General features: G+C 37.9%; 1 protein-coding gene across 7 annotated transcripts in view; it reads right to left on the bottom strand.

Annotated features, from left to right (window-relative positions):
- Nucleotides 1-10497: 10497 nt before the first annotated feature.
- The window catches only part of ALB (albumin), a 136170-nt gene continuing 133191 nt past the window's right edge, over nt 10498-13476 (bottom strand). For all 7 annotated transcript variants that reach the window (XM_061192375.1, XM_061192373.1, XM_061192372.1 and 4 more), the window contains 3 exons: nt 12721-12853; nt 12013-12080; nt 10498-10633 (listed from right to left, as the gene is read on the bottom strand). In XM_061192375.1, coding sequence (XP_061048358.1) covers nt 12039-12080; nt 12721-12853 — 175 coding nt within the window. In that variant the 3' untranslated portion in view covers nt 10498-10633; nt 12013-12038. The remainder of the gene's footprint in view (nt 10634-12012; nt 12081-12720; nt 12854-13476) is intronic.

Here is a 13476-nt window from a genome sequence, read left to right as displayed (position 1 = left end):
TTGGTATATCTGTTACTTTATTTCCTTATGTTCCAAATGGGATGACTTGCTAATAATTAACAGCACAGGGATTATTTGTGTTTTATGTTCAAGGACACAGACCTCTTTTGGGTGGAAAAAGGGGGGAAAACTTGCAAATTCATTCCATTTTGCAAATATAACAAATATTCTTCTCAAACTAAGAGTATTCAAGGAGGTGACTTTTCCCTAAATTGCACAACAGAAGTTAACAGGGCCGTAGACAAAAGACATCAGACTTTGTATGAAATTCAACTAAATGCACTAACTCATTACTGCCATATTATCAGTAGGGCAGTACAGTGTCATGGTGCAACCTTGGGGACCAGGGTTGAATTTTTGCCCTACCACTTATTAGCTACATAACTTTGGATGAGTTGTTTAATTTTTCTGAGCTTTATTTTCATCTTCTATAAAATAATGAGAATGACAGAATTCTTTCATGATTAAATAAATTAATGAGTGGAAATGGCTAAGAATAGGGCCTTTTGCAGAATGGCACTTAATAGATGGGAGTTTTATTTATTCACTCAACAAAAGGAGGAAGTCTGCATACCAGGCACTGTTCTTTGATGGAAATAATCAGCAACAAGAAACAGGCACCACCCCTGTTCTCACTGAATTTACCATATAACAGGAGAGACAGACAGCTATTATCAGCAATCACAACACGGTGTGATAGATGCAGTGATAAGTAGAGTAAGGAGAAGGAACACCTGACATCTTTGGAGGGAGTCAGGGTAGGCTTCCTGGAGGAAGCAACCTCTTAGTGGGGACCAGTAGAAAAACTGAAGGTGGGCCAAACAAAGAGGGAGGGAAGTGTCCAAAGCAAATTTAGAAAGCCATGGAAAGGCCCACTAGTGAGGGCCAGCACAGTGTATTTAAGGAACTGGAAGAAATGCAATTGCAATGAGATACAAAGTTTAAAGATGAGGAAACTTACTCTATAAAGGGAATTTCTGGCAAAGTGAGCAGGGCCGCATCTCAAAGACCTTTTAAATCAAGTTTACATTTCATCCTAAAATAACGGAGACTACAAAAGGGAGCTAATAAAAATCACATTTGTGCTTTGAAACCATCTCTTTGTTATAAAAGGAGACAAGATTGTGATAAGGAGAACTGTTAGGAAGTTTTTATAATAATATGGTCCAATAAGTGCCCTGGATGAGGGTAGTGCTAATAGGAATGAGAGTTGTGGATGAATGTAAGTGATGTGAATGAGTTAAAATCAAAAGGACTTACTTATTGAATGTGTGTTCAGTTTTGCATATATCGAAGCTTAAGACAGAGTGACCAGTTCACTCTGGTTTATGCCTGTTAACTTAGTGTAATTATTAAGCAAAACACCCTGGTTTGCAAGTTTGAAGTAAGACCTCCACTAGAGAAGCTGATGGGCAGTTGAATAGTACTTCTTAACCTCTGCAACAAGATCAAAGCTGGAGATGGAGATTCAGGAATCATCAGCTTTTAGATAGTTATTATAGCCACGTGATGGGATGAGAAAGAGAGATGGTAGTGAAAAGAGGTACCCTGAGGAACACCCAATTTTAAAAGACAAGCAATAAAGAGGAGCTGTGAACCAGAGTTTGTCTCCTAACTGCAAACAACCCATGATGTATATGTGTCATTGCTCAAAGTGTTGTCCAAAGTGCACAGTTTACATCAAATGTGTTTCCCTTTCCGACTTACTTCACTCTGTATGGCAGACTCTTTGTGACCACCTAGAGGGGTGGGATAGGGAGGGTGGGAGGGAAGGAGACCCAAGAGGGAAGAGATATGGGAACATATGTATATGTATAACTGATTCACTTTGTTATAAAGCAGACACTAACACACCATTGTAAAGCAATTATACTCCAATAAAGATGTTTTAAAAAAATGTGTTTCCATTGCTCTAATTCTGATTGTTTACTTTTTAATAAATCTATGAAACTGCTCAGAAACAGCTTAGCATGGTAAACTGGACTTTTGTATCAGGCAGATGCTAATCTTGGCTGTAACAATTATTAGCCATATGACTTTGGGCAAATAATTTAATCTCTTTGATTCTTAATTTTCTCAAGTATATAATGAAAATGATAATATTCACCTGAAGATTTTTGTGTATAGATGGAATAATGTATTTAAACCATTTGATACCTAACAGACATTTTTAAAAGATAATAATTTTTATTATCATGTTAGCATTGCTATTAGTGTTAAATATTAGCGGTACTTTTCTTCAAAGCAATTAAGCTATACATGTGGTTGCTAGAAAATGCCTTCTCTTCAGACGATACTGGACTCCTTATTCCTTCTGGGCTCTATTTTGTTCTTTGTTGGGTTGAGTGGTTGGTTGTTTGAAAGTTTGGTGGGGAGGGGGACGGTGGTTAATCTCTCTTCCCCTTCCTCAACAATGCTTGTAAAAATTTTATCCATCCTTTAAGGTCTATATCAAATAATTTTCCATGACTGTATCTCTGATTACTCCCTAACTAGAGAAGCATGCTCTCACTTTTGGCGACCTATAACACCTTTTAGATTTTTTTCTCTTGGTACTTCTCATTTGACCTTACATCACAGTCATTTGCAAGCTTAGGCAGTTCTTCCTAAATAGTTGACTTCTTGGATTCAAGGACTCACCTTCACAACTCCTGCAGTGCCTAGCACAATGTCTGGCACAAAGCAGAACCTTTATAAGTAGAAATTGAGTGGCACTGAATCAGATGTTTGCAGTCAGGATTCATGCACTCACTGTCCTCACTCACTCATTTGACATATATGAATGACACATCTCTCATACCCTTCTAACCAGAGATCACTACTGAAATGTTTACATTCATATTTTCTCTGATAGTCAGGGTCTAGAGGCCCTGAGATAGATATGAGAAGAGGACAGTACCTAGGATCACGGTTAGGTGATCCTCATGGGAGATGATGAGTTTGCTTGCAAGCCATAACACTTAAAAACACACGTCATAGAGCACATATAAGCCAAATTCTAGCAGGAAGAATGTTTCCAAAGTCCTCCAGTCCAATAGAGTCTTCTTGTCACTTAAGATCTAATTACATTTAGCCCAATGCTGATGCCACCTACGGAAAGCCACCAGAATTACCACCACTACCCTCTCCAGATTTCTAAGTATTAATGAGTAGGGAAGGACTACTTGCATTTATCCTTGACACCTCTAGCTCTTATTTTCTTGGCCTGCTGGGTTCTCTTTACCTGTGCTTTATCTTCTCTCCTACATATGCTATCTCTTATCCTGAACCTTATGTTGGACACCCCTCAGTCACTTTTGTAAAGAACCCCCCAACACAAGTGTGTAACAAGATATTTGAAATCAAACATGAAAAGTCCTTCTCAGGTTGTAGCAACACCACCTGACATCTCATGTAGAGTGCTGACCAACCCCTTCCTTTCCTGGTTTCTCTTCCCTCCTCCTTTCTTATCTTTTCTCAGCTGGCCTCAGCCCCTCCACTCCTCTTCCTATTACTGTTTTCAGGCAGAGAAAACCATCTCTCCCTTTGTTTAATGTGAGCCTATCTAAATCATACTCCAGGGCAGAAGCCACTTTTCACATTTGCTGGCCTCCAAAATTTATCAACGTATTTTGCAAAGGAAGGAAGGAAGGAAAGAAGGAAGGAAGGGAGAGAGGGAGGAAGGAAGAGGAAGAGAGAGAAAGAGAAGGGGAACAGTTTTCCTTCATCAAAGGGATTTTGCCTCTTTGGGCGGGGGGAGGCATTTTTTCCTCTCATCCACAGCAGGAACAAAATGAGAGGGATCAGAGTCAGAGAAGACAACAATCTGCCTGCCAAACTTGAAAGGACCGAGTGCCTCAGAATTGACAAGGTGAAGTAAAACATCAATATAGGTCAAGCAGAGATACAGCAAAGTAAGCCAGGGGTCAATCATAAATAAATGTCACAAAAATCTATGTTCTGTTTACATCCTCTCTCCTTATATGGGTGGACTGCTCCTGCTGGCCTAAGCATGGGTCCTTAAAACAGCAGAACTGGTCCACATACCCAAATAGATTATAGACTATTTCAGGGAGACATACTTTGAGAGCATCTCCCAAAAGTCCTAGAACAATAAATTACACAGAAAAAAAAGCACTTTCTAAATACTTTGTTGTAATGACATATACTTTCTCTGATGAGGAAATACTTACGACTCCCCTCTTCCCAGGTGCTACAGCCAAGGCAGAATATGAGAAATAACAAAAGGGTTCTCTGGCCTTATGCCATCATCAGCGTAACTGCCGGACACTCCCTTTCCTTAGCAAGGTGGAGAGATGGCTGATCATCATAGGAGATTCAGAAAAATCCCCTACATGGTCCAGAGGTTTCACACACACTTATGGACTGAATGTTTGTGTCCTTTCAAAACTCATATGTTGAAGGCCTAACCCCCAGTGTGACAGTATTTGGAGACTGGGCCTTTGGCAAGTAATTAGGCATAGATGAGGTCATGAGCAAGGGCCCCAGGAAGGAATTAGTGTCCTTATAAGAAGAGACACCAGAGAGCACTCTTGCATTTGTGTTCTCTCTCTCTCTCTCACCTGTGAGGACACAGTGAGAAGGTGGCCATCTGCAAGCCACCTAGTGAACACTCACCTGAAACTGAACCCTACTAGATACTTATCTTGGACTTTCCAGCATCCAGAACTATGAGAAAAATAAATTTCTGTTGTTTAAGCCACCTAGTCTATGGTATTTTGTTATGGCAGCCCAAGTTGACCAAAGCACACACACACATACACACACACTCATACACACACTCGCACACCTGTAAAGATGCATTATTTTCATGAGAAATATATAGAATAAAAAAAAAGAATTATTATCTATTGTTCTTAAGGCAATCACACTGCACCCCAGAACATAAACTACCTCATTCTAAACAGGTTCTGTTTATTTAGAGAAATGTGGCTTGCTTTTGATGTTCCTGAAAAAGAATGAGAACATATGTGCTCTCCAGTATTCCGTGGGAGGAAAGAAATTTGTGAGTGGATTGTGCTGTGGCCTCACAATTTCTGTCATGAGAAAGGTAATAAAATGGGTCAGAGCACATCTCCATTCCCATCCTCAATACCTCATAATCGTTCTTGCACTGAATCAGTTTTACCTCAAGCAATGCATCTGTCGTTCACCCCGTCACAAAGTTAGGGAGGCCAGCTCTCTCATCCAAGACGGTTCTGAACGTAGAAGAGCCAATCCTTCAGCACTGGGAAGAAGCAGTGGAGTGAATATCTGAATATGGCTGCGGAGTTCTACATTTTTTTTTCCTTGTTGCAATTTACAATAAAAAAGAAATCAAGGGAGTATCTTTCCCACAGTGCAGAGGCGTTCTTAGTTTGGGCACACATTCTTCTTACCAGCTGCTGGAGCTAACTCTGGACTCTGCTCCCTTATAACTTCTGCTTCAGTGCCCTAGACCTGAGCCCAATGACATGGGCTAAAGTTACCTGAAACGTTAGGGTGTTCATCTGCCTTGTTCATGCCCCCTTCCATCGCTGGAAGATGTTTGTGACTCCTGATACTCAACTGTGTGGCTTCTCAAATCACCAACTGAATTATTCCATCTGAGGTGGGTGAGGATTCAGCCCACCCAAACAGGATGGACTTCCTCTCTCTGTCACTTACAACACCCTCAGTGGTCCTACTCCTTATTCTCCAGGAATAGTGCTCCTTAATTCAATTCTTCTCTTGAGATTCTTAAGTTCAGCTTTTTTAAGGAACCAGTTCCTAGAGTCCAGGTATCAACTGAACGAATGAAGAAATTTGTAACAAACTGAACTGAGTAAGACCTGCGAGGAGATAAAGAATAAATATTCTAAAAGTGATCTGTTCATTTGATGCAGCATTTTTCAGAAATTGTCCAAGTAATTGCTTATAGTCTAGTGCTGAAGAAATTACACAAGTTTCACATGAATTAAATAAAATGGAAAAAAATGGTTATTAATCCACATATATCAACCATCATATGTAACATTTTATGGATATAAAATTTTTCATTAGTCAGAAAAATGTCTTACCCTTCCCAAAAGATAGATCTCAAAGTGCTAAAGCACTTTCTTTGGTGTCATGCAAATATTCATGTATTTATTCAGCAGTTACTCACATAAGAGAGATAATTTGGATACTTTTGGATTAGTTGGACTGATGCAAAAGTGACACCATCATATGGAACATTACCAGGTCTATCAGTTTTAAATATGCAATTCTTGATTATTTTAATTTGAGGGAATTTTCATTATTTAACATTTTACAAATAAAATGTATCATTATTATTATCTTAAAACATAAACTTGCATGATTCAAAGTAACATAAAGTTCAATTTACTATATCTACTATTTTGGAAGCCCAGGAAATTGTTGTAAGTCAGGATTCTGTGATTTGTAGTTTAGAATATTTACACCCCATAGCAATTTATTCATGTAATTTTTATTGACTATCCATTATATATCAGGTTATGCTTAGTGCCAAAGGAGATGCATAGACTTCTAATTCATGGTCCCCTCTGGTGAGAAACAATATCTAGTTGAAAGAGAGACATATAAATGAATTGATACTATTAAATGGACCTGCTCCCAGGAGTCAGAACCATGTGTGTTTAAATTCCGGCTCTAGGACTCAGATTTCACATATTTAAAATGGTTATAAAATCTACCATAATTATAATAAAATATAAACCCTGTAATAAATCAAGTTCAAAGAATGAATGGGGCATCAGAGAAGGAAATAACTAACTCTATGCAGGGAAATTTCCTCAGAGAAGGTGACCTTTGAGTTGAATTAAGAGGATAAACAAGAGAGAGAAAGACATACCAGGTAGAAGGGAAAAGCATGCATGAAAAAGCATGGTGGGTTCATGAATAGTATGAAGTGGAAACTGATTAGAGTATCAAAGGAAAGGTGAAAAAAATATTGAAATGATAGTGAGTCACTTTATAAAGTGACCAAGAGGAGCAAAGAGAGTTGTTAGATGAGACGGTAAGGTAGAAATGATGTGATTCATGTGTAATTCCCGTATATCCAACACATCAGTTATAAAACAGCAGTCTTATCACACTCTCAGCTGCCCCTTCATAAACCAAATCTCTAAAATGTTAACAATAGTAATAAAAATAACTGAGCTCATGTTGTTCAACTCCGGAAGGCACCCTTCACACTTTATTCTACAGTAATGATGTCCTCTGGATTTATGCAGCACCAGCATGGGCCTATGTGAAGTAATTTATCAATTAAGATTTAGAATAATCAGTAGAGAAGTGATACTTACACACTTCCTCATTGTCTGCTCAGTGAACATGAAGATTCTTCCTAATGTCCTGGCACCATATCTTCCCATTCAGGTCCAGGTACCACCTCTGTTTTGGTACTATCTTCTGTATTGTCAAATGCATCTCCTTCCTGGCTAATTCTATATCTACCATCTTAACAAAAAAGGTAGAAATGTTGCTATTTCTCATGATGTGATGGTCCCTTGGAGCTTATTTGCATTGAAACAAATAAATCCTCTTGCCACTATAGTTCTCAATTCATTTATTTAATTTAATCTGGTTACATCATTATTCATGATGATTTAGCATCCAGCATATCACCATGAATTCTGGCTTCCAAGGACTCTCTTAAATGTTATTATTGTGCTTCACTGACGATAACCACAAATGCAGGTCTCTGGTTATCTTAAACTCACCATTACAACTTTCTTAGCATACATATAGATCAACACATCTTCCAACCATGTTTTCTCCTGAACTCTTAGATCATAATCGCTGCATTTTTAGAATGTGATCTCTTTCAATGTTAACTGCACTCCTGGCTTCCACACACAACCACCAACTGGGAAGATGGGTGAGAGATCTGGGGTGAAGCAAGAAGAGTGACCCTATTCTTGCAAGGGGTGTTTGGCAGGGTTCAAGACCAACCCAGGGGAGCACAATGTAACCACAGTGATGAAGGCAAGAGAGGATGTTGACTGGCAGGTTCCAGGGGCATTACGGAGGAATGATCTCCAAAGCCCGTGGAAGAGATAGATATATCCACCCCTAAAGACTATATGAGGCTTTATGTGGAGATTGTGGAGGAATTGGAGTGACCACCCTGGCTGCCAGTATCAGGGAGCACATTGAATAAAGGACACCTGCCAGACCCCTGCCACCTTTGTGTACTGTAAACAGAGGCTGCCCTATCGGGACACAAACAACAAAGAGCTGCTGGATGGGACCACACATGCAGCTCAAGCCTAAGGGTCAGTTAACAGCCCAGACCCTAAACTCCTCTTGTGTCCAATGTGAGTCACACAAAACTCATCAGTCATAACCTTACTTAAGTGGGTAGAGGGGGAATGGAGTTGACCTAAGTAACGTTGGCAAATGATATTTTGACTGGAAATTGCGCTTGCCAGGCCAGCCTCTCAGAACCAGAGAGGGCCTTGGGCTCCTGGATCATTCTTAGACTCAAGTGTCTGAATTCCCCTCAGGAATCTGATTGACCCTGTGTGCAGCGGGGAAGCCAGGCTCTTGGAGTTCTGCATTCTGGAGAGTCTTTCTCCAAAAATTTCAAGTCCCCTTTCAGTCCCTGGGCTGCAATGCCATCCAGACAGGGCATGTAGATCCTGGTCCCACGTGGATCCAGTTCTGTGGAAATGTCTTAATCAAAATTTTCTAGGTCTGACTCCAGGACTTTCCATGAGCCCACCATCTCCATTTCTCCCCTTAAAGGCTCTCTTTGAGCTTTTTGATGATAGCAACAAATGTGGAAAAACATTTGATACAGTCAACATCAGGTCAAAACAGGGGTTGAGGGCCGATAGGGAGGGAGTGTGGAGCCTTTTTTAACTTGGTACAAAAATCTTTGTAAGCATCATACTTAAAACTGTAAAGCATTATTATTAGGGACAAAATAAGCAAGTTGTGAATAGTATGTACAGTATGAAACCAACTTTATAAAAATTTTAAAAATACACACGCCAATAAGGTTATAAATGATTTTTAAGTATGTAATTGATAGACAATGATCTAATATCAGTGGCAAGCTCTAGGAACAGGGAAAATAGGCTCAGTATTGAGTATAACATCTTAATTTTTTATAAGAAAATTTCACCTTCTAACTGTTGCACTTCCTCAGTTCAAGATATCTTAATTATTCATTAGTGTACCTTTGTCCAGACCTCTTAATCCTCTCTTCCAATAATGCTTCTCCAAACTTGTTAAACTTCTTACATTCTTCTTGTATTGTCATCCTAAACTGTCTTAAATTTCTTCTAGGATCATTTTTTTTTTCTAATTCAGTTAACTACTTTAGTCCCCCTTATCCATGGCTTCACTTTCTGCCATTTCAGTTACTCAGGTCAACACGGTCCTAAAACTTTAAATAGAAAATTCCAGAAATAAATAATTCATAAGTTTTAAATTGCACACTGTTCCAAATAGCATGATGGCATCTCGTGCTGTCTGCCCTGGACATGAATTATCTCTTTGTCCAGCATATCCCATCTGCTAGTCACTTAGTAACCCTCTCAGTTATCAGGTCAACTGTCATGGGATCACAGTGCTTGTGTTCAAGTCGCCCTTATTTTACTTAATAATCGCCCCAAAGTACAAGGGTAGTGATGCTGGCAATTCACATCTGCCAAAGAGAAGCCATAAAGTGCTCCTTTTAAGTGAAAAGGTGAAAATTCTCAACTTAATATGGAAAGAAAAAGAATTGTATACCGAGGGTATTAAGATCTATGGTAAGGACATATCTTTTATCTGTGAAATTGTGAAGAAGGAAAAAGATATTCATGCTAGTCTTGCTCTCACACTGCAAACTGCAAAAGTTATGGCCACAGTGTGTGATAAGTGCTTAGTTAAGATGGAAAAGGCATTAAAATTGTACAATAAGGTATTTTGAGAGAGTGACAACACATTCACATAACTTTTATTACAGTATTTTGTAATCATTGTTCTACCTTATTATTAGTTGTTGTTAATCTCTTATTGTGCCTAATTTATAAATTAAGCTTTATCATAGGTAGGTATGTACAGGAAAAATCCATAGTATATATAAGATTTGGTGCTCTCTGCAGTTTCAGGCATCCACTGGGAGTCCTGGGACTTATACCCTGCAGATAAGGGAGGACTACTGTATCCTTACAATCCTCTCTATCTTTTTGGTCCCCCACCTTTATTATTGAGTCTTAGTAGTAAGAAGAAGCCATGTTTTATCTGCCTTACCTATACCACAGTTTCTATTCTTTTATCCAGAATTATCATAATGTTAAAATATTACATTGAATGCTTATAATCCATAACTCAGAACAGTATTAATGTTTCTTTTACATAATTAACCCATAAGGAACTAGAAGTCCTCCACTGAAATGGGGAGAGAACAGTGGAACTTTCATAGCACCTACAAAATATTCAGGATGGCAACACATCTTTGAAAAATAACAGTCATGGACAATTATGTTAGATTCTTTTCATTTTTTTTATTAATTGTAGCACAGAGAAAAGAGGCAAAATATTTAAAGAAATTTGTGTTCTTAAGACAGGGTGTTGGTTAACACCAACAGAAAAGAAAAACAGATGAATAAGCTCTGAGTTTTCATTTCTCTTTTTTTCCTCTTACTCTCAGGGTAGGCTGAAAAACAAAAAGATAAATATAATTACTGTTTATAAAATGGCATGTGTTTTTTCAAGTCTATTCAAATGAATGCCAAATTGCTTAGATTGCCTTTCCGCAATTTCCACCGATGAAAACAATTCAAGCCTGTCCTAGATTCATGGCAGCTGAATTCTTCTGTTGGGCTAGGGGAGAGGACACAGCTATAAGGATTGTAAAGTCCTCTCTTCGTCACACAGGCTTTTCATCATTAACTCTCAGGGTCATTTACTTAACTCTTACTTTTTTTTTTTTTTTTTTTTTTTTTTGGCCGCACCACGCAGTGCGGCTTGCGGGATCTTAGTTCCTGGACCAGGAATCAAACTCGTGTCCCCTGCGGTGGAAGCGTGGAGTCCTAATCCTGGACTGCCAGGGAATTCCCAACACCTACTTCTTACCTAAGTTAATTACAAACAAAAAAGTTGTCGTCTTAAAGTTAGACCTCTAGGAAGAAAATCTTGCCATTTAGGACTAAAACAAATCACATTTTGAAATGCCCAAATTTGCAAAGATATGAAGTTGGGTCCCTTCCTGAATGCACAATATGAAGGTATTACCATATAGGCAAAGAGCAAGTTAAAATCTAATAGTGGAATAAACATCACAGTTTGAAAAATATGAAAATAATTCATGCTAAAAAATAGTTGGACAAATTGTTTCAAAAAGGAAGTTCATTCTATTTTTTATTATAATTTCCCCCAAAATACTATACCAAAATGGGTAAAAAATGTTTATGTTCAAACATCTAAATTTTAAAGTGGGCCTTTTTGTCACAAGAAGAGAAATTCTCTTAAAGCTCAGCATGTTGACACATTGGAAACTTAGTAGCAAATTATTTACTTGTAATAAAAGTTCACATAAAGTAGACCTATCATATTCTCAAATGAAATGAATTTGTTCTTGAGCTATATGGTTGAACCATGTGAAATCATTGATATTGGAACTGTTTTTGTACATACAAAAATGCACTTTCATATGGTCCAGCCTATTGCCTGAAGTTTCCCACTGCTGAGCCAGTACTTAGTAGAATGACTCTGTCTTCTGTGTCACATTGGGTCAGAATAGGCCAGTGGTTAACTCTCAAGCTCTGGTTTGAATTTTTAATTTTGGCTCCGCCTCTCACTGGTTGGGTAGTCCTTGGGTAAATTACTTAACCTATTTCTTGATCTATGCCTTCATTTTCTCATCTGCAAAATGGGAATAATAATGGTACTCAACTCAGGCAACTATTTTGAGAAGTAAAGAAGTTAATATATATAATGAGTTTAGGACAGTGGTTAGCACTGGTCAGTTGATCTTTGCTATTTTAATAATAACCATTAAAATTAGTTTTTAAAAAAAATCTAAAGTGTAGTTACCTGAGATGCTTGTGGTTGTGTTCTTTTTAGGCTATGGCTTCTCGAGTTGAAACAACAAGTTTTGGACCCTAAATACAAAGAAATGACAGATGTGGGGAAAATATTAGCACCACTACTAGGATAAAAAAGTAACATTTATACAGCCACTGTGATCACAAAGTAATTTTATGTACATCACATCCCTTAATAACAGTTTAGTACTAGAATCTCTAGAAGGAAGCTCACCAGCATCATTGTCCCCAAAGGAATAAAAAAATTACTGTCAAGTCATAGGGGGAATATTAAATGATTCAGACATCTAAATATAAATTTCCCCACTAACCTGTAAAATAAACATTCAGATTCAACCAAATCACAAACCAGCATTTTCAAGAAAATGTTTAAATAAATTAATGTTTTGGTTTGATGATGTCTCTACCAAAAGATCTCAGGCTTTAGAAATATTTCTATCTATATTCATAAACATCACAACTTTGGAAACAGAACAAACATTACAAACACTTAGTAATAAACTACAGTGCAGCAGGAGATTTAAAAGAAAAAAGAGCTATATCAGTCATTTGCTAAGACAATTGTATGAAGAATAAGATTCCTGTTCTACTTGCACATAATGTCTTTCAGATACTTCAACCACTAACCCCTAGCTTGATCAAATGCAACAGCAAAGGAAATTAGACATATGAAAATGAAGACAAACAACTCCAGTACCTCCAGAGCAAAGCAGGGCTCTTTGTCATCAGCTGCACAGCACTTGTCTACAAAAGCTGCAAAATTCGCCATAACAGTTTTCAGTTGTTCCTCTGTTACCTTGGGTTTGTGTTTCACCAGCTCAACAAGTGCACTGCATTTGAATGAAAACAAAAAACAAACAAACAAAAAAAAACGGAAAAAAAGGTTTACTCACTACAGAAAAATGGAGATGGTAAAAATGGTAGCACTGCTACTTAAGATTCTAAGTCTTAGAGCCAGACAACTCTGGACCTGAGGCCCAGGCTTACCATTATAAGCTTCAATATTCTCATTTGCATAATGAGGATAATAAAATGCACCTTCGCAGGGTCAGTGGCAGGATCAAATTAAGTAATCAATGTAAATTGCTCAACATTTGTAGTGTCAGTAAATCTCAACAAATCATTCTTCAGTAAATCACTGGAAAGGATGATGTCATTGCATTTATATGTTATTCAGATTTTGGAAGTTATGCCATATGGAATTTTAAAAATTTAAGAGTTAAAAATGATCCTGAAAAACTTACTTATCTTGGGCTCCATTTAAAAAGTTTCTAATCTGAGAATCTTTATATTTGGTTTTTGTAATTTGCCCCATTCAAAGGTAATAGTGGAGCGGCCATAGGAAATAAAACTATCCAATTCATGGGAGTGGGTGGCTCTCTTTCACTGACATCTACAGAGAAAATAGTGCTAGAGAAAGAGTCATATGGGCATGACAGGTTTTGCAATATTA

This window comes from Eubalaena glacialis, chromosome 5 (assembly GCF_028564815.1).
Source record: "Eubalaena glacialis isolate mEubGla1 chromosome 5, mEubGla1.1.hap2.+ XY, whole genome shotgun sequence".
NCBI lineage: Eukaryota > Metazoa > Chordata > Mammalia > Artiodactyla > Balaenidae > Eubalaena > Eubalaena glacialis.
Note: the sequence above shows the minus strand (reverse complement) of the source record. Positions and strands in the feature narration are given on the sequence as shown.